The following is a 23,988-nucleotide window of genomic DNA, read 5'->3' as shown; positions in this document are numbered from 1 at the left end:
AGGGGTGGTTGAGGGGGAGAAGACAGAGAGTGGTAATCAATGGACACTGCTCATCGTGGACTGATGTTATTAGTGGAGTCCCTCAGGGCTCAGTGTTGGGTCCATTATTGTTTTCTGTATTTATAAATGATATTGATGATGGTATATCGGGCTTAATGTCCAAGTTTGCAGACTATACAAAGGTTTGCAGGGTTGTCAAGGACACTACTGACACTATGCTGCTGCAACAGGATCTGGAAAGGTTGAGCAGATGGGCTGAGAGGTGGCAAATGAAGTTTAACATTGATAAATGTAAAGTACTACACATGGGAAACAGCAACCCCAGAGCAACGTATCAACTCTGTGGTACTACACTGACAGTGGTAGAGAATGAAAGGGACTTGGGGGTGGTTGTGTAGGCAGATATGAAGTTCTCTGAGCAGTGCAGACGGGCTGCAAGAGTAGCTCATGGAGTATTGTCAATGATATACAGGAATTATTCCAGCAGGGATAAGGAGGTGATTATTCCATTGTATAAGGCGATGGTCAGGCCACACCTAGAGTACTGTATACAGGTCTGGAGACCTCATTTCAAGAAGGATGTAGAGCTGCTGGAACGAGTACAGAGAAGGGCAACAAGATTAGTGAATGGAACAAAGGGGTGCTCTTACGAAGAATGGCTTAAGTTTTGCAAATTACAGTGTCTGGAGAATAGGCACCAGCGAGGTGATCTGATAGAGGTGTATAAAGCCTTGAATGGTTTAAGCATGCTCAATGCTGATGGGATTCTTCCTCTAGCTCAGAAAAATCACCTGAGAGGGCATAAATTCAAATTGAGGAAAGACAGATGTAGGATAGACGTGCGGAAATTTGCCTTTAGCCAGCGGGTGGTTGGTTGGTGGAACAGACTTCCATCCCTTGTGGTGGAGGTTGATAGCCTAAATAAGTTTAAGGCTCAGCTGGACAGGTATTTTGAACGAACAGAGGGGTGAAGTGGAAGTGGGTTTTTTTTTTTTTTTTTTTTTGGCTGATGCTGCATAAGCTTGCTTTCTTGCATCAAATGCCTCTACTAATGCTAATGCTAATGCTAGAGAAGAAAAATGCATGGGATACTTACAAATTAACACATGACACAGAAGCCTATGATAGATACAAGTTGATATGCAACCAAGTTACAAATGAGGTTAGGCAGGCGAAGGCAGATTACGAGAAATCCTTGGCAAGGGAAACAAAGAAAAACAGCAAAGAGTTCTTTACTTATGTAAACTCTAGAAGGAAGGGGATGAATCAGATTGGTCCACTTGATATTGATGGGTCAACTGTTGATTATCCTGCTCAGGTAGCTAACAAACTAAATGAATATTTTGCATCGACATTCACACATGAGGAGTTATTCAGCAAGGGGAATGCCAGAGGTGTATTCAACTCTAGCAGTAAGCTAGAGAATCTTGAAATAACTTGGAGTAAAGTGGAGGAGAAACTGTTGAAGATAAACACAAGAAAGGCACCTGGGGTGGATGGGATCTATCCAGTTATATTAAAGGAGGCAGCAAAGGAAGTAAGCAAACCCTTAGCCATAATTATGAGAGCTTCCTTGGACTCAGGGGAGGTACCCATAGACTGGAAATGTGCAAATGTGACCCCAATTCACAAAGGAGGATCAAAGGCTGACACAAGTAATTATAGACCTGTGAGCTTTACTTCTGTTCCAGGAAAATTAATGGAGTCACTGGTTAAAGAAGCAATGCAGGATCATTTAGACAAGACTTCAGTTATAGCTCAGACACAGCATGGTTTTGTTAAGGGGAAGTCTTGCCTGACCAACTTGATTGGATACTATGATGCAGTCACAAAAGAACTGGATGCAGGGAATAACTTTGATATTATATACTTGGATCTTAGAAAGGCTTTTGATACTGTTGCACATGGAAGACTGCTACACAAATTGGAGCAGTGTGACATTGGAGGCAAATTGCTGCTATGGAGAAAGGGGGAGAAGACAGAGAGTGGTAATTAATGGACACTGCTCATCGTGGACTAATGTTATTAGTGGAGTCCCTCAGGGCTCAGTGTTGGGTCCATTATTGTTTTCTGTATTTATAAATGATATTGATGATGGTATATCAAGCTTAATGTCCAGGTTTGCAGACGATACAAAGGTTGGCAGGGTTGTCAAGGACACTACTGACACTATGCTGCTGCAACAGGATCTGGAAAGGTTGAGATGAACTAATGAGGGGCTGAGAGGTGGCAAATGAAGTTTAACATTGATAAATGTAAAGTACTACACATGGGAAACAGCAACCCCAGAGCAACTTATCAACTCTGTGGTACTACACTGACAGTGGTAGAGAATGAAAGCGACTTGGGGGTGGTTGTGCAGGCAGATATGAAGTTCTCTGAGCAGTGCAGACTGGCTGCAAGAGTAGCTCATGGAGTATTGTCAATGATATACAGGAATTTTTCCAGCAGGGATAAGGAGGTGATTATTCCATTGTATAAGGCAATGGTCAGGCCACACCTAGAGTACTGTATACAGGTCTGGATGCCTCATTTCAAGAAGGATGTAGAGCTGCTGGAACGAGTACAGAGAAGGGCAACAAGATTAGTGAATGGAACAAAGGGGTGCTCTTACGAAGAAAGGCTTAAGTTTTGCAAATTACAGTGTCTGGAGACTAGGCACCAGCGAGGTGATCTGATAGAGGTGTATAAAGCCTTGAATGGTTTAAGCATGCTCAATGCTGATGGGATTCTTCCTCTAGCTCAGAAAAATCACCCGAGAGGGCATAAATTCAAATTGAGGAAAGACAGATGTAGGAGAGACGTGCAGAAATTTGCCTTTAGCCAGCGGGTGGTTGGTTGGTGGAAAGACTCCCATCCCTTGTGGTGGAGGTTGATAGCCTAAATAAGGCTCAGCTGGACAGGTATTTTGAACGAACAGAGGGGTGAAGTGGAAGTGGGTTTTTTTTTTTTATTTTGGCTGATGCTGCATAAGCTTGCTTTCTTGCATCAAATGCCTCTACTAATGCTAATTCTAATTAACAGAATGGCCCAAATCATCAGTATCTCAGAAGAACTAGCTCAAATGTAATTATCTAAAATTGAAAGCTGTTTAGGTTAATTTTATGTTAGAGAAAGTGATGTATTTGCTGTGATCTATGTATTATATGGATGTTCTATGCAGTTTTTCTAGGGTTTAGCAGATTTTATGAAAGTTAATAAATATCTCCATTTAGATTTCTAGATTCGTTTGGATGCCTATAATGGGAATCATATCCTTATAACATTTTGTGAATAAAGAATTTTATTATTATTGTTATTATACTAGCAGGACTCCTCTCTGGAAAATAAATAAAGCTAACTGAGAAGAGTTTAGGAGAAAAGCAGTTTTCAATACTCCTACTTACTTTCGTACTCAATATCAAAGTTGTTGTTGTTATTTGGTTTTTAGAAGCATTAGCAACTAAGGCCATATTGCTCCGGGGATATGCGGTGGTCATTCCCTGACCTTTCTGCATCCTCCGTATTTAATGGCGTACGGGCTCGAACCCCGGTCTAATCAAGAAGTATGTGCTACGCACTGCTGCTCCTTCCCACCTGTCTACGGAGGCGCCCCAATATCAAAGAGCACGAAACATTAAATGTGCACTAACACGTCACAGAAATTATACAAAATGCAGGCAAGGTCACAATCGTGAAGACTTGTTAGATAGTTAGGTAGCTCTAACGTATAATTTAGAGTAATATGCTTCACTGTTTCTATTAGATAGCGTAGTATTGACATTTAATTAATTTAATTTATTGATTTTATTAATTTAAAGTATCATGCCCCAAACTAGAGCAGCAAAGCAACGGGCACAAAGTGGCAGGAGTGCTGTGACTCGGGGGAGAACTGAGGGGGTCGATTCTCCAACGCATCACAGCCTTAGGCGCCTCCGTAGCCAGGTGGGAAGGAGCAGCAGTGCGTAGCACACGCTTCTTGATTAGACCGGGGTTCGAGCCCGTCACCACCAAATACGGAGGATGCGGAAAGGTCAGGGAATGACCACCGCATATCCCGGAGCAATATGGCCTTAGTTGCTAATGCTCCTAAAAACCAAATAACAACAACAACAGCATCACAGCCTAAAAAAAAGTGCAACTTGTGAAATGTTTGCCGAACTCTCTGGAACGGAACATGACATTGCCATGGGGGATGTCTTTGTGTGTGTGCGATGTAAGGAGTGTAAGGAAATCAGGCGACAACTCTCATATAGGCCCATTGTTATGGGCCTATATGAGAGTTTGAAGGACAGGCTGGATGCCCTTGAAAGATCTAAATTGAGGGGCCCATCAGGCTCTCAGCTGCCCACATCAACGCCAGAGCTTGCACTTGGTCATCACGCAACACAGCGGCAACCCCCAAGACAGAATGCACTAGTCCCACAGAAACTAGTAGTTGTTGGTGACTCTATTGTCAGGGAAACGGGAAACATGCTTTGTAAAAAGATAGGTGGAACAGGACCAGGGTATGTCTGCCAGGGGCAAAGGTTGATGGCGTTGTAGAGCGGATATCATCTTTTAAGGGCACAAAAGGTGATATAGTTGTACACGTTGGCACTAATGATATTAGGAGTAGGAGACCGGCAGAATTACTTAACAAGTACAGGTCACTGTTTAACAAAAGACGAGAATTAGGGTTGAATTTGAAAGTGTCTGCAATTCTGCCCAGACACGATAGAAGGGAGTATATGATGAGAGCCTTGTCGATCAATTCGGCCCTGGAAGGAATGTGCAAAGCTCAAGGGGTAGACTTTTTTTTCAGCCTGGACTGTACTTGTTAACAGGAGAGACTGCTTCTATAGGGATGGGATACACTTAAATAGAAAGGGTGCAAGAATATTTGCTGATGCTATCGAGGCAGTGTTAGGTGGGTCGGAAAACTGATAGCTTGGGGGGGATACAAGGACTAATAGTTTAACAGTAGCCGTAGGCAGAGGTGATTCTTGCACAACTTCTATTAGAAGAAGTAGCGACCTGGAGCGTGGGGTGTTGGAGGTTTCAGGGACGGATGGCAGTCATCCTGAAATAGGTGGGTATATGGGATGTGTTAGGGTAACTAAGAATAGGAGTAGGAGCATGTATGCTTGCATGTATACCAAGGCTAGAAGTATAGTAAACAGTGCACTGCTCACAGAACTTCATATCTGCCTGCACAATTACCCCCAGATCCTTTTCATTCTCTACCACTGTCAGTGTAGTACCACAGAGTTGATACGTTGCTCTGGGGTTCCTGTTTCCCATATGTAGTACTTTACATTTGTCAATGTTAATCTTCATTTGCCACCACTCAGCCCATCTGCTCAACCTTTCCAGATCCTGTTGCAGCAGCATAGCGTCAGTAGCGTCCTTAACAACCCTGCCAACCTTTGTATCATCTGCAAACTTGGACATAAAGCTTGATATACCATCATCGATATTATTTATAAATACAGAAAATAACAATGGACCCAACACTGAACCCTGAGGGACTCCACTAATAACATTAGTCCACGATGAGCAGTGTCCATTAATTACCACTCTCTGTCTTCTGCCACTCAACCATCCCTTTATCCATAAAAATTTGCCACCAATGCCACACTGCTTCAATTTGTGCAGCAGTCTTCCATGTGCAACAGTATCAAAAGCCTTTCTAAGATCCAAATATATAATATCAAAGTTATTCCCTGCATCTAATTCTTTTGTGACTACATCATAGTATCCAATCAAATTGGTCAGGCAAGACCTTCCCTTAACAAAATCATGCTGTATCTGAGCTATAACTGAATTCTTGTCAAGATGATCCTGCAGTGCTTCTTTAACCAGTGCTTCCATTAATTTTTCCTGGAACAGAAGTTAAACTCACAGGTCTATAATTACTTGTGTCAGCCTTTGATCCTCCTTTGTGAATTGGGGTTACATTTGCACATCTCCAGTCTGTGGGTACTTCCCCTGAGGCCAAGGAAGCTCTCATAATTATGGCTATCGGGTTCTTCCTTTGCTGCCTCCTTTAATATAACTGGATAGATCCCATCCACCCCAGGTGCCTTTCTTCTATTTATCTTCAACAATTTCTCCTCCACTTTACTCTCAATTATTACAAGATCATCTAGCTCACTGCCAGTGTTTACTTTATTTATGGCATTCCCCTTCCTGAATAACTCCTCCTGTGTGAATGTAGATGCAAAATATTGATTTAGTTTGTTAGCTACCTGAGCAGGATCATGAATTGCAGACACTTTCAAATTCAACCCTAATTTACGGCTTTTTTTCAACAGTGACCTGTACTTGTTAAGTAATTTCGCCGGTCTCCTACTCTTAATATCATTAGTGCCAATGTCTAATTGGATTTTAGACACCAAACTAAATTTTCATAAACATATAACCTACCTGCGATCTACAAGCCATCAGAAATTAAACATCCTTTGTGCAATATACTCAACGTCTTGGGATGCTGACAGGCAGTCATTGCTGAATTTATATCATGTTCTAATCTGGTCACAATTAGATTATGGAGCTATAGTATCTGTTTCAGCTAAAAACAGCATCCTACGATACCTGAACACCATCCAACACAGTGCCCTTCAATCTACACCAGGTGCCTTCAGAACCTCACCAGTTTAGAGCTTGTACTTGGAAACACATGACCCTCCACTTCATTTTAGAAGGAAAAGCCTACTCTGCCAATATGCTCTGGCAATATGCCAAAATAAGCTCTCCATATCATCCTTGTTGGGCATACCTCAACCAACCTCTTTGGACAACCCTCTATGTATCCAATCTAACGAACCCAGGCCTGCTGGGATACGTCTTAAAGAAATAACATAGAAGTGGAAAATTGATCTCAACCAAATTGAACAAAGTACAAATGTGCCTTTACACCTCAATGGGATAGACATGATATATACATTGAACTGTACTTCACTCAGTGGTTAAAAAAACACCATTTCATCATTTAACATCCAACAGCTACATGCCAACCATTCTTAGGAACACATTGGGAAATTCGTAATCTATACATATGGCTTTAAGTCACACTCACATGTAGGTGCAGCAGTTGTATTCCCTTTGCATGTAGTTTCAAAGTCCCTGCCACTTAAGTACAGCATACTTTCTGCAGAATTATATGCCATTCATCTTGCATTAAGTGAAATCTCTCAGCAATCATCACTTTTTGTCCTAATATATTCTGATTCTCTCAGTGCTATCTCAACCATACAGGGTAAACATCATTCTTGTCATTCCATCCTACATGAAATTGGCTTTCTAAACAAACTCTCTCAAAAAAAAAACACTCTGAAAAAACTCTCTGCTGGATTCCAGAACACTCTGGAATAGAAGGCAATGAAAAAGCAGATAATTCAGCAAAGTCAGTTATAGAATGGCCAAACAAAACAATGATAGTACCATACACTGATTTCAGAACAAGTGTATGGTACTATCATTTCTTATTATTAGAGCAAGTGAGGATGGATGGGCCCAGATATGGAGAAATCAAACCAATAATAAACTGCAGGAAATAAAATCGAATCCACAAATATGGAACTCAAGCACCAGAAAAGAATCACAGAGAAGAAGTAATGCTAACCAGACTACGAAATGGCTACACTCACCTCATGCATTGTCATCTATTAGATAATGAAAATCCCCCTCTCTGTTTTGAATGCCAAGTTCGGCTTACTGTAAGACACATGCCCTTCAGAAGTTCCAGATTCATTTGCTTCCAGAATTTATGCAGTAATCAGAATCCACTGACCCTTCAACAGATATTAGGTAACTCTGCCAATCTAGATGAACTGTTTAATTTCATTTGGCAGAAGCAATTTGATAAACGAATATGAAAATTTTGATTTTCATTAAAAAACCTGAAAGGACACATTTTGACCTCTGATGCCCTTGTATCTTAAAACCCTTTAAAAAAAAACAACAGCACTTTGACAGTAAAGGATAGATTCCTGTTCTTAACATTGATAAATGTAAAGTACCGCATATGGTTGTAGAAGTAACCCCAGAGAAATGTACCAACTGTGTGGTACTACACTTAATGTGGTAGAAAATAAAAAAGGCCAGTCAGATATAAAGTTTTCTGAGCAGTGCAGACAGGCTGCCAGAACAGGTCATGGAGTATTGTCAATGATATACAGGAATTTTGCTAGTAGGAAAAAGGTGATTATCCCTTTGTATAATGCAATGGTCAGGCCATGCCTTGAGTACTGCTCCTTCCTTAAATGAGGCTTCTGGGCTGGAAGCCTCGTTTAAGGAAGGATGTAGAGTTGCTTGATCGTATACAGAAGGGCAACAAGATTATGAGGGGAACAAAGGGGTCTCTTACCAAGAAAGTTCTGCAAATTACAGTGGCTGGAGACTAGGCACCTGCGAGGTGAGCTGATTGAGGTGTATAAAGCTTTGAATGGGTTGAGCATGCTGAATTCTGATGGGATTCTTCTGCTTGCCCACATTACAAACCTGAGGGGGCATAAATTCAAATTGAGGAAAGACAGTTGCAGAATAGATGTGTGGAAATTTGCCTTTAGCCAGTGTTTGGTTAATTGCTGGAATAAACTTCCATCTGTCATTGTGGAAGTTGATAGCTTAAATAAATTCAAGGAGGAACTGGACAAACTTTTAGAGGAAATGGATGTGTGAAATTGTTTTTTTTTTTTTTTTGGCTGATACTACAGTTAGTTATAATTTCTTTCATTTGGACAGAATTAACTTTTTTACACTCCAGATATGACGTTGGCAAAAATTCCTTTACTAAATGCCTCCTGTAGCATTTCCATTGTAGTATAGTAGTAGTAAGTAATGGCAAATGCTGCAAGAAAGGAAAGCAAGCTTATATAGCATCAGCCAAAAAAAAAAAAATTCACCCATTTCTACCCTCCAAGAATTTGTGTAGTTCTCCCTTGAATTTATTCAACTAATTCACTTCAACAACAACAGAAAGAAGCCTGTGCCAACAATCAACCACCCGATGGCTGAAGGTAAACTTACACACATCTATCCTGCAACCATCCTTCCTCAACTTGAATATATGTCCCCTCATGTGTGTGTAGTCTCAGCAAGTGGAAGAATACCATTAACATTTAGGTTACTCCATCCAGTCAAGGCTTTAAACCCCTTAATCAGATCTCCCCATGGGTGCCTGGTCTCAAGCCGAAAACAGCAATTTGGATAATGAGGAAGTCCTTATAATATGTTTGTACCATGAAAAGATAGCATCTGAGATTATTCTTAAGTAATGAAATTTTCTTATCAGAGAGAAATAACACAAGATTGATTTTACAGGATTATTGTTAATTATGTTTTTCTTACACCTCCATCAGAGAATTAGAAAATTAATATTTAGAGAGTTAATAGCAATTATATAGAAGTTACTGTTGTTAGGACAGTGCAAGACATGTCAAACAAAAAAGAGTAGAGTAGTGCACTATTAGCCAAATTACAGATACTTGTCGGATCTCTAGTCATTGGATGGAGGTAATTTAAAGAAGCTAAAACTAAACTCCTCTCAGAAATAACTTGTACTAGATCTGATATATTCTTAAGAGAGACAAATGGTCTTGTTCTGTTTTTAGTTTGTTTCTGTCATTGGTAATAGCCATTTATGAAGTCATATTATATACAAAACTATATAGTTAATAGTAAATATGCATAGTAACCTGATTATTTTATACTTCTAGAAATTTTTGTACAAAACTTTGCCTGAACTTAAATTTAATTATTTTAGGTTTCTCAATGCTACCAACCTGAAGAGCTGTTAAATTCTCAAACTTTGAATGCCATTCTCAGTGAAGCTCTGGCTTCTTCTCAGCATGGTGATAACATTCTAGCAGATAATCTAAGTTTTGTTGTTAAGTCCCTTCCTGTTGCATTTCCTCACAACGGTAAGTTCATTTTTATTACACATCTAAAATGAAATAAAAAAAAGTATAATTTGACAGGATACATTTGTTGTGTGTAGGAATGCGGTGATTCTCAAATGTAAAGTTTTGATTTTCACCTCGTTAACAGGCCCCAGGTGCCAAGCGTTTCCATAGCCAAGTGTTTCTTGTGCATTTTTTCTTGGTTTTCCCTCTCCTTATTACATTTTTCTGTTAAGTAGCTCTACTATCTTAAAAGTACTAGGAATTGAGCCTAGAAAAAGAAGGTAAAAGTACTAGGAATTGAGCCCAGAAAAAGAAGGTACCTTTTCTTTAATTTTTATTAGTTTTACTAATTTTATTGTACCCTACACTTGGCCACCAAGTGGCACTGCTTCTGCCTCCCCATGGTGAGCCTGTAACCTGGGTGGTAAAGATAAACCCCAAGGCCAAAAGAATCCATCATGGATACAAACAAATTACCACCTTTAGAACCTTCAAGCTCAAGATCAAAACCTTCTGACAGGGGCTCACATCTGGTGAGTATGGGCTTGGCACACCCAGGGTCCTGAGCTGGATATCATCATTCTTCTCTTTCTTGCTGATCTCTCTCTCTCTCTCTCTCTCTCTCTCTCTCTCTCTCTCTCTCTCTCTCTCTCTCTTTATATATATATATATATATATATATATATATATATATATATTTTTTTTTTTTTTTTGGTTGGTGCAGCATAAGCCTCAGCCTTCCTTCACCATATGGATAATAATAATAAAAGGCTTTAATGGAAAGAAGTGTCATGATGATATACCAAATTTCCTGGTGATACTTTCCACCACCAACATGTGGACAAGTTATCATCATTTTAATTCAGAAATATTTGGAATCTATTGCTGGATCACCAAAAATCATAAAACAACTACACTCTGGGGACCTCCTTATTGAAACAGCCACCACAAAAAATTCTGGCCAACCTTAAATTCATCCAAAGGTGTCATCTCAGAGTGAGATCTACTTTCAAATTCTGAAGAGAAACTGCTCCAGGAAATCAGCAGTCAAAAAGTAATAAATGTGAAACACATCATGACTAAAATAGAGATGGAAATCTCATTGCAACTAGATCCATCATTTTAACATTATTCAGCACTCCAGACTTACCATCCTCACTTAAACTGGCTATTTAAACTGTTTTATTCGAGCTTACATTCTGAATCCCACCCATTAGCTGCTTTAAATGTCAGAAATACATTCCCAGTCATTCCCAGCAGGCATATCAAGGTGACAGCATATGTTCCATCTGCAGATCAAAAGAGCATACTCAAGCAGATTACTCAGCCACAACTCCTGTTTGTCCAAACTGCAAAGGAAGCCACTGAGCTTTTACTAAAACCTGTGAACTATGGATAACAGAAAAGAAAATGTGACGTTTCCTGAGTCACATAGGCAAGTTATGCTGAGCATGCCTAGTAGTCATTCTTATGCAGCTCCCACTCGAAACCTTGTTTCTACATCAGCACAAACAGATGTATCACTTCTGCCTAACACCCTTCTAGCTAACTGGGTCTAATCTGTACTGTCAACCTCTAAAAAAAAAAATACAGATTAGACCCAGTTAGCTAGAGAGGTGTTAGGCAGAAATGATACATCTGTTTGTGCTGATGTAGAAACAAGGTTTCGAGTGGGAGCTGCATAAGAATGACTACTAGGCATGCTCAGCATAACTTGCCTATGTGAAGTTATGCTGAGGAAAGCTAGCAAAGCTACAAGTCAGCATCCCTATTGATACTCACTCACGCACATACACACGCAATACGCTCTGCCTTTTAAATCCCTATACGTCAGCCGTGCACATCTGTTAGTTCAGTTCCCATTCTTACAATGCAATTTTTTTTTATCCATTTACTATGTTGTAATATAACTTTTGCAAACGGATTTATTGATTGTTTATCATTTTTTTTTTTTTTATGACAGGTGTTGTTTGAGCTTATCACACACTCATCCAAAGGAAAACCTTAACAAAACCCTACAGTCTTCCTTCAGTCCCATATGACATAGAACAATAAAATCTAAAACAGGCTCAAAAAAATCGAATCTCTTGACAAACAGTATGGATGTAGATGAGCTTTTAGATAATGAGGAGCCAATTTTAGAACCCCATGCAAATGACATCATGGATTCTGGACACCCTGTTTTCCCAAAAAAAGACAAAACAAAACAGAGAAATTTGCCACCTGCAAAAAACAATCAGAACAATCTGTCACAACTAAACCTAAATAATGCCCAATATCATACAGTGGAACTGCAGAGGACTAATGGTTCAGTTTGATCCAACAGGATTATGTCTTCACAAGCTTCACCCAAATTTATAAATTACATGATGTATAGAAAGACAGGATCTCAGAGTCTCCTGCCCCGCAGGAGTAGCTGTACTTGTTAAATCAAGTATACTTTCCAGGCACATTCAGTTACAAACTAGCCTAGAAACCATGGCAGCGCATATTTTAATTGATATATCAATATTCCACCTCAACCATATTCCAATACAGAAATTGATAACCTTATTATGCAACTCCCATCTCCAATCTATCTTTTTGGTGACATCATCCACTATCCAGTATGGGGTCGCCTACAATTGACACAAGATGCAAATTAATCGAAACATTCATGAATAATAACAACCTAACTATACTAAACTCTAGATGTCCCGCCTATATTCACCTACCTATAGGATATACCTCTGCAATAGACTTATCAATCTGCTTACCATAAATTTTTCCAAATATGGCAAGTGATAAATGATTTTATAAACAGTGATCACTTTCCAATCATTTGCTCATTACAAACATGGGTAACTCCAACTCTAAAGCACCGATCCACAATGAAGTTCAACAAAACAAACTGAGACAGCTACTTCACCCAGGTCCAGTTAGACAGAAGTTATGTTCAACAACAGCCAATTAACGATGTAACTATTTACATTACGAATCACATACTAACTGCAGCTAAAGATTTCATTCCAAAATTATGATCTCACAAGTGCTTCCACCATGAAAACTGGTGGAGTACAGATTACTCTGATGCCAAACCTGAGAAAACTGTGCTTGGAACAACTTTTGCGAGTTTCCTACTGCCAGTAAACTTATTAAGTATAAAAGACTTAAAGCCAAAGCAAGAAAAATTAGGCGGAAAGCTAAATATGACTCCTGGATATTTGCCCCAACTATCCATAAATACACTGACTCACGGTTTATCTGGATAAGAATATAAACACTAAATAGAAAATTCTTTCAACCACCATTTCCAATACTTCACTGGGATGGGAAAGATCTTTCTGCTCCTAAAGAAATCACCAATGCATTAGCAGATTCGTTCTCAACAGTATCTGCTTCTGCCTCTTACACTGTCTCCTTTCAATGCATCAAAGCAGATGCAGAATGCCACAAAATTAACCACACATCTTTTGCTTCCATACAATCAACCATTTAACTTTAATAGAGCTCAAGGAATCTTTGGCGCCTCCGTAGCCAGGTGGGCAGGAGCAGCAGTGCACAGCACACACTTCTTGATTAGACTGGAGTTCGAGCCCTTGACCACCAAATACGGAGGATGCAGAAAGGTCAGGGCATAACTACCGCATATCCCCAGAGCAATATGGCCTTAGTTGCTAATGCTCCTAAAAACCAAATAACAAACAAACAAGGAATCTTTAAATAAATATTGAAATAGTTCTGCCAGTCTAGATGGCATTCATTAAATTATACTTAAACAACAACTTGAAGAGGACGTATGTACTGTACATTTGCTATAATCAAATTTTCTCAGAAAATATTTATCCTCTTTCCCTGAATTCCCTCATTACCTTACCAAAACTGGACAAAGATCTTTCCTTGGTGGCCCCAAGTGCCAAGCGTTTCTTTCTCTGCAATTTGTTGAGTGCTCTTTGAAAGTGATAAAGTTTATTTCTTTTGTTGTGTGATTTTCTTCTCTTTCATTTATTTCAATTGGTTCTGTGCTTGCAAAGTGTGAAGTAAGATCCCAGAAAGGAAATCCACCTTTCTTTTTCTAGTCTATATATGAAATCCTAACCACTCTTCTAACTTCAATAACCACTTGGTCACTGTTGGCACAGCTCCTGCCTCCATGTTACGGAGCCGGTAACCTTTTGGAAAATCTAACCCGCAGGGCTAAATGGAACAGAAATGGAAACTGATGCATTTCCACTTTTTGAGCCAAAGAGCTCTCAACATGACAATAATGACACCAAACGGGACTTCTCTCTTTCAAAGAGACTTAATAAGGACACAAGGAAGCAGGGATCGCCAGCATTCCTCAGAGTACATTTTTTGTCATCCCAACCTGTGAGCAACCTGTTTTTCATCATTCAGAGATGCCTAGAAAATGCTGCAGATTCACCAAAAAGGGTTCAATGTCTCCAATCAGGAAATTTACTAATAGAAACATCTCAGTCAAGACATTCTGAATTATTATTACAGCTAACTTCTTTAAGTGGAATTCCGATTCAAGTCACCCCACATAACACACTGAATTCTTCAAAGGGAGTGAACACTGAATGGGATCTTTTAAAGTCCAGCAGCTCTACATCCTTCTTGAAATGAGGCCTCCAGACCTGTATACAGTACTCAAGGTCAGGCCACACCTTGAGTACTGTATACAGGTCTGAAGGCCTCATTTCAAGAAGGATGTAGAGCTGCTGGAATGAGTACAGAGAAGGGCAACAAGATTAGTGAATGGAACAAAGGGTTGCACTTACGAAGAAAGGCTTAAGTTTTGCAAATTACAGAGCCTGGAGACTAGGCATCGGTGAGGTGATCTGATAGAGGTGTGTATAAGGCTTTGAATGGCTTAAGCATGCTCAATGCCGATGGGATTCTTCCTCTTGCTCAGAATAATCACCTGAGAGGGCATAAATTCAAATTGAGGAAGGATGGATGTCGGATTGATGTGCGGAAATTTGCCTTTAGCCAGCGGGCAGTTGGTTTGTGGAATAGACTCCCATCGCTTGTTGTTGAAGTTGATAGCCTAAACAAATTTAAGGCTCAGCTGGACAGGTATTTCGAACGAACGGAGGGGTGAAATGGGAGTAGTGGTTTTTTTTTTTTGGCTGATGCTGAATAAGCTTGCTTTCTTGCATCATATGCCTCTACTAATGCTAATGCTAAGTCCAAGAACTAAAAGATCAAAACATCTCTCATACGCGAGAAGAAGAGGTACTCGCACGGATTAGAATAGGCCATACTCATCTGACTCACCTTCATCTACTCACAGGTGATGATCCTCCTCAGAGTCCACACTGCTCAGAACATCTAACAGTCAAACATATTTTGATTGATTGTCCACACTATCAACAGCATCGAACTTATATTTCATTCTCTGGCTAACATCCAAGAAACAATGATGTTAAATCATATCATTGGAGAGGAGACAAATATTAATGAATTTTGCTATTTTTTTGAAACAAATTGGAATTTATGAACAATGTGATTAGTTTGAAATTGAAAATGAAATTGAACTGGCTTCATAATAATTATTTTTTAACATTCCTGTGAATAGGCACACTATGGCCACAGCAGCATGTGCACAATTAAATACACACACACCTCATGCAAAATGAATCATGATCAGAAAAGATGGTAACTTGAAACATAATCGTAACTTTCAATAATCTACAAACTTCTGTCAAATGAGGTGATTATCCCCTATACAAAGGGATAATCACCTCCTTATCCCTGCTAGAAAAATTCCTATATATCATTGACAAGACACCATGAGATACTCTTCCAGACCGTCTGCACTGCTCAGAAAACTTCATATCTGCCTACACAATTACCCCCAGGTCCTTTTCATTCTCTGCCACTGTCAGTGTAGTACCACAGAGTTCATACATTACTCTGGGATTACTGCTTCCCATATGTAGTGCTTTACATTTGTCAATGTTAAACTTCATTTGCCACCTCCTAGCCCATCTGCTCAACTTTTCTAGATCCTGTTGCAGCAGTGTGCTCTTGCTCTCATTAGTGTCATTAACAACCCTGCCAACCTTCATATCATCTGAAAACAAAGGTTTGTTGGACATTAAGCCTGATATTAGCATTAGTTAGAGGCATTTGATGCAAGAAAGCAAGCTTATGTAGAATCAGCCAAAAAAAAAAAAAAAAAAAACCACTTCCACTTCACCCCTCTGTTCGTTCAAATTACCTGTCCAGCTGAGCCTTAAACTTATTTAGGCTATCAACCTCCACGACAAGGGATGGAAGTCTGTTCCACCAACCAACGACCCGCTGGCTAAAGGCAAATTTCCGCACATCTATCCTACATCTGTCTTTCCTCAATTTGAATTTATGCCCTCTCAGGTGATTATTCTGAGCTAGAGGAAAAATCGCTGGAGCCTAGTCTCCAGACACTGTAATTTGCGAAACTTAAGCCTTTCTTCATAAGAGCACCCCTTTGTTCCATTCACCAATCTTGTTGCCCTTCTCTGTACTCATTCCAGCAGCTCTACATCCTTCTTGAAATGAGGCCTCCAGACCTGTATACAGTACTCTAGGTGTGGCCTGACCATTGCCTTATACAAGGGAATAATCGCCTCCTTATCCCTGCTGGAAATATTCCTGTATATCATGGACAATACTCCATAAGCTACTCTTGCAGCCCGTCTGCACTGTTCAGAGAACTTCATATCTGCCTGCAATATGCCTCATTAGTTCATTGCACAACCACCCCCAAGTCCCTTTCATTCTCTACCACTGTCAGTGTAGTACCACAGAGTTGATACGCTGCTCTGGGGTTGCTGTTTCCCATGTGTAGTACTTTACATTTGTCAATGTTAAACTTCATTTGCCACCTCTCAGCCCATCTGCTCAACCTTTCCAGATACTGTTGCAGCAGCATAGTGTCAGTAGTGTCCTTGACAACCCTGCCAACCTTTGTATCGTCTGCAAACTTGGACATTAAGCTTGATATACCATCATCAATATCATTTATAAATACAGAAAACAATAATGGACCCAACACTGAGCTCTGAGGGACTCCACTAATAACATTAGTCCGCGATGAGCAGTGTCCATTGATTACCACTCTCTGTCTTCTCCCCCTCAACCACCCCTTTATCCATAGCAGCAATTTGCCTCCAATGTCACACTGCTCCAATTTGTGTAGCAGTCTTCCATGTGCAACACTATCAAAAGCCTTTCTAAGATCCAAGTATATAATATCAAAGCTATTCCCTGCATCCAGTTCTTTTGTGACTGCATCATAGTATCCAATCAAATTGGTCAGGCAAGACTTCCCCTTAACAAAACCATGCTGTGTCCGAGCTATAACTGAAGTCTTATCTAAATGATCCAGCAGTGCTTCTTTAACCAGTGCCTCCATTAATTTTCCTGGAACAGAAGTTAAGCGCACAGGTCTATAATTACTTGGTCAGCCTTTGATCCTCCTTTGTGAATTGGGGTCACATTTGCACATTTCCAGTCTATGGGTACCTCCCCTGAGTCCAAGGAAGCTCTCATAATTATGGCTAAGGGTTTGCTTACTTCCTTTGCTGCCTCCTTTAATATAACTGGATAGATCCCATCCACACCGGGTGCCTTTCTTGTGTTTATCGTCAACAATTTCTCCTCCACTTTACTCCCAGTTATTTCAAGATTCTGTAGCTTACTGCTAGAGTTGAATACACCTCTGGCATTCCCCTTGCTGAATAACTCCTCATGTGTGAATGTCGATGCAAAATATTCATTTAGTTTGTTAGCTACCTGAGCAGGATCATCAACAGTTGACCCATCAATATCAAGTGGACCAATCTGATTCATCCCCTTCCTTCTAGAGTTTACATAAGTAAAGAACTCTTTGCTGTTTTTCTTTGCATCCCTTGCCAAGGATTTCTCGTAATCTGCCTTCACCTGCCTAACCTCCTTTGTAACTTGGTTGCATATCAACTTGTATCTATCATAGGCTTCTGTGTCATGTGTTAATTTGTAAGTATCCCATGCATTTTTCTTCTCTGCCATATGCCTCATTAGTTCATCTGACATCCATTTTGGCCTAAACCTTGAACAATATTTCTTATTTGGTATGTAAAGCCTAGTAGCTTCCAAGATAAGTTCTTTGAATGCTTCCCATTTTGAATTTGCTGTTGGTAACATCATCAGTTGGTCCCACTGTATAGAATTTAAATACTGGCTCAGTCCATCGTAGTCGCCTTTACGGAAGCAATAACCCTCCCCTTTACCCCTAATGGTAGTTACCTCTTTGAGTAAATCCCACTTCAGCACACTGTGATCACTGCCACCTAGTGGTTCATTTATCTGCAAATTCTTAACATGAAGAATCACTGCTGATAATCAAATCAAGAGTATTACTCCCTCTAGTTGCCTCCCGAACATGCTGATGTAGAAAACAATCATCCAATAAATCCACAAAAGCCCTGCTAGTGTGTGAGTAACCAGCCCCCAAATTCCAGTCAATATCTTGGAAATTAAAATCTCCCATTATAAGACTCTCTGATTTACTGGCCCACTCTATTTCCCTGTACAGTTTCTTATTATACTCTTCAGAGTCATTAGGCCTATAGCACACTCCCACTCTCAATTTTGATCTCCCAATGCTTATGTCACACCAAACTGACTCAACACTGCACTGTCCAGCGATGTCTTCATTTCCTTCACTTCCTTTGTTTTTATGTGTTTCTTATCTAATAGCATAACCCCTGCCCCCTTCCTATCCTGTCTATCCTTTCTGTAGACGTTGTACTCCCCAAATTCCAGTTCTGCATCCCTTATATCTGTGTGACACCACGTCTCTGATATCCCAACAATATCTGCCTTTGATGTTTTGAGCAGTACCTCAAATTCATCAAATTTGTTTACTAAACTCCTAGCATTGGTGTACACGCAAGTATACCTGCACCTGTTTCTATTCTTAGCTACCCTAACACAACCCATGTGTTTACTTGTACCGCAATGGCTCAGCAGTCTCTGAAATGTCAAGCATCTTGTTTTTCAGGCTTCTGTTCATTCTAATAGAAGCAGTGCAAGAATCTCTTTCACCTCTGCCAGTGGCTACTGTCAATCTATTGATCTTTGTCTCCCCCCAAGATAGCAGTTTTCCGACCCACCTAACACTGCCTCGATAGCATCAGCAAATATTCTTGCACCCTTTCTATTTAAGTGTATCCCATCCCTGTAGAAGCAATCTCTCCTGTTAACAAGTGCAGTCCAGGCTGAAAAAAATTCTACCCCTTGAGCCTTGCACAATCTTTCCAGGGCCGAATTGATCGACAAGGCAGTCATCATATACTCCCTCCTATCGTGTCTGGGCAGAATTGCAGACACTTTCAAATTCAACCCTAATTCTCGGCTTTTGTTCAACAGTGACCTGTACTTGTTAAGTATTTCTGCCGGTCTCCTACTCTTAATATCATTAGTGCCAACGTGTACAACTATATCACCTTTTGTGCCCTTAAAAGATGATATTCGCTCTACAACGTCATCAACCTTTGCCCCTGGCAGACATACCCTGGTCCTGTTCCACCTATCCTTTTTACAAAGCATGTTCCCCGTTTCCCTGACAATAGAGTCACCAACAACTACTAGTTCCTTCGGGACCAGCGCATTCTGCCTTGGGGGTTGCCTCTGTGTCACGTGATGCCCAAGTGTAAGCTCTGGCATTGATGTGGGCCGCTGAGAGCTTGATGGGCCCCTCAATTTAGTTTCTTCGAGGGCATCCACCCTGTCCTTCAAGCTCTCATATAGGCCCACAAGAACGCTGAGTTGTTGCCTGATATCGATACACTCCTTGCATCGCGCACACACAAAGACATCCCCCATGGCAGTATCATGTTCCGTACCCTATTGCTCTGCAAACATCAAGCAAACAGTGCATTTTATAAGGCTGTGAGTCAGAGAACAACTGCCCCCCTCAGTTCTGCTCTGAGCCACAGCACTTCCATTAGCTTGAGCCTTTTGCTTTGCTGCTCTGGTCTGAGTCATGATTCTATTAATTTATTAATTAATTATAATTAATTATGTTATATTATTATTTATGTTAAATATAATTAATTATGTTACGTTTGTAATCTACGTCATTATATGTATTTATTTAAAAGTACAATTTAACTGCTAACTAACGAAGTTCAACTAACGCTATCTAGTACGGTATATAACTATCGTATCACAAAGGCGGGAACTTACGAACTTTATATCTACGGGCACTTAAGTATTAATTAACTTTCAAATCTCGTTGTCTCAATTCAGAATATACTAACGATCCTTACTAGGTCTATAAGCTACTTACAGAAATAATTCGATGTAAAAAATATTCAATCAAGCGGCTAAATATGGCTAAAGAACTTCTAGTTCAGCGGAGTCGCAAACACGTGGATACCCTTACCGATATTTTTATGCAATTACAAGGCCGAATAAAGAATAAATACACCAAATTAATCAGAAAATCACAAAATAATGTTATACTACTAAATTTAAATCAAAAGTTTTAGAAAAACAATAATTTCAAATCAATAAATAAGAAAAATCCACTTAGCGGCTTTGAACACGACCATCTCCTAGTAGCCTCGTCAGCAGACTCATCTCGGAGAGCATTGGCAAAAGGTTGTCTTCTGCTGGATCTCAGGCCATACTAGAATACCAGGAATTGAAATTGCAGATTATGCTGCCAAGCATCCATCCAGCACAGTCCTTGTGCCAATTAGTGATTAAAAAATGCATATTCAAAATATATGTAAAGGACAATGGACACTTCAGTGGCAAACACATATACATAACAAATTTCTTTTGAAATTAATCCTGTACCACAACTTTGGGCTTCTAGCTTCCATACTGACAGACAAGAAGAGGTAGTCCTGGCCAGAGTCGAATAGGCCACACTCCTCTGACACATCTATTCCTATTATCAGGTGATGACCCTTCACAGTGTATGCACTGCCACAGGCCAGTCTCAGTAAAATATATACTCCTGGAATGCGCCTTATATAGCAACTCCCATCTAATTTTATTCTCATCTCTCGCTCTCTTTCTTTCTCTCAGCCCCGGGTGTCAAGTGTTTTGTGGCCAAGTGATTCTAGTGCATTTCTGAAAGTGTTTTCTGTAAAGAGCATTTAAGCAAACAGTTTCTATTTTTTGTTTCAAACACCATTTTCTTGATTTCAATATCAGAGTAGCTCTTTCACACTACAAGAAGGAGGCAGAGGCCCAGAAAGGAAAACCACCTTTCTGTTTCTTTTTCTGTTAGTACTAACCTACTAACTCAGCCATTTGGTCACCTTGTGGCACTGCTCCTCCCTTCCGTGACGGGTCCGGAAGCCTGGGCGGTAAACAAACTCCCAGGGCCAAAAGGAGAAAAATATGGGTTTCAACAACTTTCCCCCGATTCAGACATCACATCCAAATTCAATGGATTTGCACCAACCCAATGATATGCAACCAGCAGAAAGAGACTGAAGTGGATACTTCCAGAGTAGAACATCCGAGTTTCCTGATCTTGCATTCCTTAATGAATCAGGCCATAGGCAATCTATCACCATTTCTCATACAGAAATGTCTGGAAAGTGTAGCAGTTTCCCCAAAAATGGTGAGACGTCTTAAATCTGGTGACCTACTGGTTGAAACCACCAGCTCCAAACACTCTGAGTCCCTTCTCGTACTGGTGGAATTCCAGTCAAGGTGTCACCACATGCTACACTCAATACCTCCAAAGGTGTCATCTCAGAATGGGACCTAATGAATGTCTCAAAGGAGGAAATTGTAAATGAATTACAAGATCAGAAGGTCACCCAAGTGAAAAGAATTATGCTGAAGGAAGATGGAAAACTCATCCCAACTTGTCACATCGTATTGACATTTAGTTCACCAAACCTATCTTCATCGGAGAAAGCTGGGTATTTGAACGGCCGCATTTGCCTGTATATTCCACATCCAATAAGATGTTATAAATGTCAGAAATTTGTACACTCCCAAATGGTCTGTCGAGGTGACGATGCTATATGCCCTAACTGTGGCTCGAAGGAGCATGCCCAATCACAGTCCTCACTTTGCCCTAATTGTAAAGGCAACCAGCCCAGCCTTCTCTAAAACATGTGACCAGTGGAAATATGAAAAGAAAATCTAGAAGTACAAGATAGGAAAAAAAGTCTCATTTTCAGAAGCAAGAAAACAAATACAGCAACAGATGCCAAAACATACATATGCTGATGCTGCTAAAAGATTTCATACAATATCATTTCAGACTGATACATCAATTCTGCCAAGCATCTCTATTTCTGAGAATGGGCTCGATCTATACTCTCTTCTGTATCTCAGTCCCCAAAGCAACAGACTTCAAACAGATCTAGTAACATGCCAGTTTCGATACCAACTGTTGCTCATGCAACTTCTGTAAGACCTACTCAAAGAGAAAACTGATCCCGTTAACAAACAGCATGCTGAATCTTCTTCCCCTATGGACACAAATGAGACTTGCAATCAAGAAGAAAATGAAACCATTCTGGAAATGCATCCAGAGGACAAAATAGGTACCAGACCTGTTTTTTTCAAAGAGAAACAAAATGAAAATTAAATTAAATGGATACAGGAAGGCTATTTGACCAGCTAGCTCCTAAGTCATCCATTTCGGCATCCTCCTCCTGCAACGTTTTCTTAAAGGTATGTATGCGTTTGTAGCTTCTACGATTTTTGCTTTAAAAGTATTTCATAATTCCATAGTTTTCCATAGTTGCCACAGCAACTCTTATAGCAACTCTTGATATACCCCAAGAGTAGTTTGGGGTATGATATCCATTTAAGTACAATTTCATTGATCATTTGACAATACTGCACTAAGCTAACAGATTCCTAAATGCTATCAAATTTATATTATACCTTAAACTATCAAGCTAAATTTGCACATGACACTAAATTGTTATATTCACAGAATTTGAAATTAATATTATATTGTTTTCACAATTTTGTGTGATATATGATAATGTAATATTTGTTTATATTGTTATTTAATCCACAAAAGGTTAAAATAGTAAAATCATATAAAGTAAAATTATTTAAACTGATCATCACTTAAATTTTTGAGATATTATTTTCCTTGATTAAATTCTTACATTTGAGGTTTCTGTTTTTTATTATTCTTATGAAATACAAAGTTGTAATCATTATTCTCCTGTTAATATCAAGCATTGCTGCTACAGCTGTTTTTTTTTTTTTTTTTTTTTTTTCCTCTCCTCAGTGGCAACTGTCTTAAATTGTCTGGCATTAAATTATAAGGTAAGTTATTGAATTCTTCTGATTTAGGGGAAAATTTGATGCAGTTTTTGAAGGTAGTTTCTGTAATATACATTTAAAATATTTTGTATTTTTTAACTAAAATTCTTAATCACAGGGGCTCACATCTGGTGAGTATGGGCTTGGCACACCCAGGGTCCTGAGCTGGATATCATCATTCTTCTTCTCCTCTTTGTGATTCCCTTCTATTTTCTCTCTCACTCTCTCTCTCTCTCTTTCTTAGGGTAACTCGGAAATTTTTTTTTAGCTGGTGCGGCATAAGCCTCAGGCTTCCTTGCACCATATAGCCAATGATAATACTAATATTAATCAGCTTTAATTAGTCATTATACTTGAATTTGAATTTTGAATCGTCAAGCTTAAGAAATTTATTTTTTTATTTATTTATTTATTTTTTTTTATTTATTTAATCAAAATATAATACTGGATTTAATATTCCACTTAAGATCAGATTCTAGGATAAAGCAAAATGACTTTTATACCATTTATGTTTTCTGTGCAGTGTATTTATTTCCTAGTAGTAAGTCTGAGCATTGTTCCCAATATATTATCACAAATATATTTGTGGATGCCCCCCTTACTTTATATATAATGTAGTAAAGTATTCACAGTTTTTTCTTATTGTGAAAAAAACACTTTTCAAAAAACAATCTGTTACTGACATGCTTTTTTTCCCCTTTTATTTACTTATTATTATTTTATATTTTTTTGATTTTTTGAAACTGCATACATCTAGCTAATGCAAGATGCATGCAGTTTGTGTTTTTTATGTGAAAGCTTCAACCAGAGGGGACCTCCCAGTGATGCTGCTGGTCCTACAGATTAG

The 23,988-nt window shown here is 39.4% G+C and overlaps 1 protein-coding gene across 1 annotated transcript in view; it reads left to right on the top strand.

The window, feature by feature from the left end:
• The window catches only part of Grip163 (gamma-tubulin complex component 6), a 916,232-nt gene that overhangs the window by 681,706 nt on the left and 210,538 nt on the right, over window positions 1–23,988 (top strand). Inside the window, exons 24-25 of the mRNA XM_090384619.1 lie at window positions 9,728–9,884; window positions 23,107–23,144. Coding sequence (XP_090240745.1) covers window positions 9,728–9,884; window positions 23,107–23,144 — 195 coding nt within the window. The remainder of the gene's footprint in view (window positions 1–9,727; window positions 9,885–23,106; window positions 23,145–23,988) is intronic.

Source organism: Mastigoproctus giganteus, chromosome 11 (genome assembly GCF_048544385.1).
Source record: "Mastigoproctus giganteus isolate SK-2022 chromosome 11, ASM4854438v1, whole genome shotgun sequence".
Classification (NCBI taxonomy): domain Eukaryota; kingdom Metazoa; phylum Arthropoda; class Arachnida; order Uropygi; family Thelyphonidae; genus Mastigoproctus; species Mastigoproctus giganteus.
Note: the sequence above shows the minus strand (reverse complement) of the source record. Positions and strands in the feature narration are given on the sequence as shown.